The sequence below is a fragment of the Leguminivora glycinivorella genome, chromosome 11 (assembly GCF_023078275.1).
Source record: "Leguminivora glycinivorella isolate SPB_JAAS2020 chromosome 11, LegGlyc_1.1, whole genome shotgun sequence".
In the NCBI taxonomy this organism is placed as follows: domain Eukaryota; kingdom Metazoa; phylum Arthropoda; class Insecta; order Lepidoptera; family Tortricidae; genus Leguminivora; species Leguminivora glycinivorella.
Genome location: NC_062981.1, coordinates 240,239 through 243,679, shown reverse-complemented (window position 1 = coordinate 243,679; position 3,441 = coordinate 240,239). Strand labels below are relative to the sequence as shown.

Sequence of the window (3,441 nt, the reverse complement as noted above, 5' to 3'; positions counted from 1 at the left end):
CTTACCTAATATAAATATTCCCTTTTTAGTTTAGTAAAAGTACCAAAGAGTTAATAATTAATTTAGCTTAACCGTGCCCAATTTTATTATATTTAATTATACCTACCATTTCTATCCAAACTAAAATAACGGCAACTGCAGGCAGGTGGTTACCGATTACACTCCCCACTAATATTTATGCCATTTGGCTATACTTTTTATAATAGCCGTAAAAATTGTGTAAAAATTTAAAAGGTGTGGACTGACAGCTGTTGTTGGTTATCGCTTTATGCGTTCGCCGGCATTTTTGGGAAAACATACATTATAATTTTTAGAGTTATGTAAAATTTTATAAAAAATAGTAATTAACTAATTACCTTTAACATAATTTTATTTTAAACTGAAGAAGACTGATCAGGAAAGTGGACCCGGGCGCGAGGCCGGGACAACAACTAATAGGTTGAAGAAGATAATTTTATGTTCACCACACCAGCTGGTAAAGGCTTTCTTTGCTATTCGAAAACAGACAGCAAAATTGCATTTTATCCACAAGGTAATTTCATACAAATTTTAACTCGATGTCTTAATCTGGTTGCTAGATTTTACCTATAAATGATGATTTTGAATCATAAATGGAATTGATTTAGTTTCATGTTTCATAGCCAGTATTTTGTTCGTGTTGGTGTGGTGAAAATTTTGTGTTTCACTCGGTGGTAAAGTTTGTTTAACCTTCGTGCCTTGATACCGTCGCAACGCTCAAGATTCCACTTTTGAATTCAATATTGGAATCTTTCGCTTGCTCAGGTTACTTTGCCCCCTTGTGAAACAAATAACTATTTATACTCCATACTTTGACAATTTATTTGTGTATCGTGGTTTCAAATAAAATCTCGACTAGCTGATGTGCTTTGTTATGAAGTAAATAAATCTTTCCATAAGAAATGCAAAAAGTTGATAAAAATCAGCCAAGATCAAGATCAAGGTCATAGTTTTTCTTGTGTCAATAAAACAATATAAAGGTACACAATAGTTTTATTTTTAAAATCATAAGTACTGTGCAAGTAACTGCACTTTTAACTCAAATAAGTATCCTCATCACAAAGTCGACTAAAACTTACAAAATAGCTTAACAAGACAAACCCAAGAAATTGTTTGTCTCCAATATTATAAATATTTATTCATTGATCTCAAAACTATGTCCCACAAATTGAGGTTCCACATCAGGAGTAACTACTTGTGAATGCTCGTTCAATTTATTAAGTTTAGCAAGAAATATACAGTCAGAAATAAGCTTCTGGCAGACCACTAACTGGTCTCCACTTAGATCCTTCACTTGGTGTCCAATTGATTTCCCGTAGGCGACATCCCAAGAGTCATTATTTTTATTCTTAGTGACAAATTTTCTTGCTGGTTCTGAAGTGCGTGGTCTATCCAATGGTCTGTGGAGTCTTCTCTTTCGGCTCTGTCTTAGTGTGGGTTCTGTTTTATTTATCGGTTCGACGTCTGGCACAATATGCTGATTTATTATAGAGTAAGGTTCAATTTTTACTATAATATTTGCGTTCTCGGATCCCTGTAAAGAAATATAAAATATGAATCCCCTTATTTATAAACATTTACTAAAGCTATCAAGCCGATAAAGTTAGTTTGTCCCTTTCTATCACACCAGTACGTCGGACAGGGACAAACGAACTTTATCGGCTTGATAACTCGGGTAATAAATAAACTGCCCAACAGAGCAACCCAACCTAAGTTATTTCATATCAAAACGCCCAAAAGACTGTATTACAAATTTTTACTTAAAAAATAACCACGGTTTTTTAAGATTACTTTTTAGCACAAATGTCATATATACCATAGATCAAGCAAACGTATCTACTTAGCGTGTCAAATGAACTCAGTGAAATCCACTGAGTTGTCCGTCTTTACTCGCAGCTTGCAGCTTTCGGGCGTCAATTTTTGTAAGTTGAAGTCAACCAAAACATAAAAAATGCCTCGTTACGTGATATTCAATTGCAACAACACAAAAATTATGAACAATCAAGAGCCTGAGACATATTTAAAAATACAGTCAAGAATCAACTTCAGTACAAAATTTGACACGCTCGGCCCCTATACAAATATATGAATTTGTTTCTTCTATCTAAATTAAGTCCTGTGCTTTTTAGGTACTGAATCATGTGTGAATAACGTGTCTAGATAATTTGGGCACCTTATCAATACGATTAATTGCAAGCGACAAAAAGCAAAAAAAGAAATAAAATGTATTTCTTACATCATCTTCTAAAGGATCCTGTGAAAGCGAACCAATATCATCATCGTCATCACTCTTTTGGCTGTCCAGGAAAGTAAGTAAAGTGTAATACCACAAAGATGGAACATAAACTTCGGCGCCTCCTATTTTTGACGCTATGACCTGAAACATACATTATCTAAATATATAAAAGAAGAAACTGATAAACCCCCCCCTCGCCATTACTCTAACATAATATTTATATAACACTTTAAGTTCTCGCGCTTTGTACACATATTTAAAGTCACACACATGTTTACATCTCCGGTGACACTTTGCTGGGACGTCAGTCTTCCGCGACCACGGCCAGTGCAACCTGGCCGAAACGTTGGGAAAAAAGGTAAAAATAATGTTAATTAATCGCGTTCGACCTGTGTGTGACTTTAAATATAGTATTTATAATTTTATAGGTACATATTAATTTGCTATTAAATAACTAACAACCAAATGCAAAACGTACCTTTTTATGTTCCTTCAAGTAATTCGAACGTAAATTATCAATTTTCTTCTTCACCATATTTATAGTACACTCTTCATCCCAATTTCGATAAATCTCCAGCAACTGCTTATATCCCTCCATTCTAAACTGTTTATTCAAATAATGTTCATGGTCCTTCTTCCAGAGAAACGGTAATTTTCTATACATATGTATGAAAGCCGTTAAAACTTGCTGCTCCATTTTAGATTTCTCTGCCTTTGGCATGACTGAATCAAAGAGATGGTCAAACCAAGATGGCGTCCATTCGACGCTTGAAAACAAAATGGCCGGAGCGCGTGACACAGACTTGACGTCCGTTCTTCGCGACGATTGCGCGCGTACTGATCCCCCCGCTGCCGCCGCGTACGAACCGATGAACGGAAGCGAAGTCGGATGTCGGCTCGATAAAGAGTCCGACGCGACGCGAACTCAACACCTGCGTAGTGTACCTTATTGAAACGATTGAAGGTTAATATTGGGTTGCAGACACGCGTAGTCTTTATAATCGATATTTGCAGGGCGGATAGCATCGGAGCGGTGGAAAGTGTCCGATGATGTTGGCGTAATGGGGTCGGCGATCCCGTGCGCCGGATAAGGCGCCGATAACGGATAGATTACCTCCTGCAGAGTTCGCGTTTTGAAACTTTAGCGTATTATAAGTTTGACGTGTCTGTCTGTCTGTCTGTGTGTG

At 36.6% G+C, this 3,441-nt stretch overlaps 1 protein-coding gene across 1 annotated transcript; it reads right to left on the bottom strand.

Moving 5' to 3' along the window:
• Window positions 1–1,001: 1,001 nt before the first annotated feature.
• On the bottom strand, window positions 1,002–3,089 carry LOC125231287. Its single transcript, XM_048136726.1, has 3 exons — window positions 2,733–3,089; window positions 2,255–2,395; window positions 1,002–1,552 (listed from the first exon to the last, which is right to left on the bottom strand). Exons 1-3 carry the CDS (start codon window positions 2,973–2,975, stop codon window positions 1,154–1,156), a joined length of 783 nt encoding a protein of 260 aa, XP_047992683.1. The 5' UTR covers window positions 2,976–3,089; the 3' UTR covers window positions 1,002–1,153.
• Between the last annotated feature and the right edge of the window lie 352 nt (window positions 3,090–3,441).

Coding starts and splice junctions, on each gene's coding strand:
- LOC125231287 (XM_048136726.1), bottom strand. CDS start 2,975: ATGCCAAAGGCAGAGAAATCTAAAATGGAGCAGCAAGTTTTAACGGCT. Junction 2,396..2,732: donor ACTTGAAGGAACATAAAAAG/GTACGTTTTGCA, acceptor TGTATGTTTCAG/GTCATAGCGTCAAAAATAGG. Junction 1,553..2,254: donor AGGATCCTTTAGAAGATGAT/GTAAGAAATACA, acceptor ATTTCTTTACAG/GGATCCGAGAACGCAAATAT.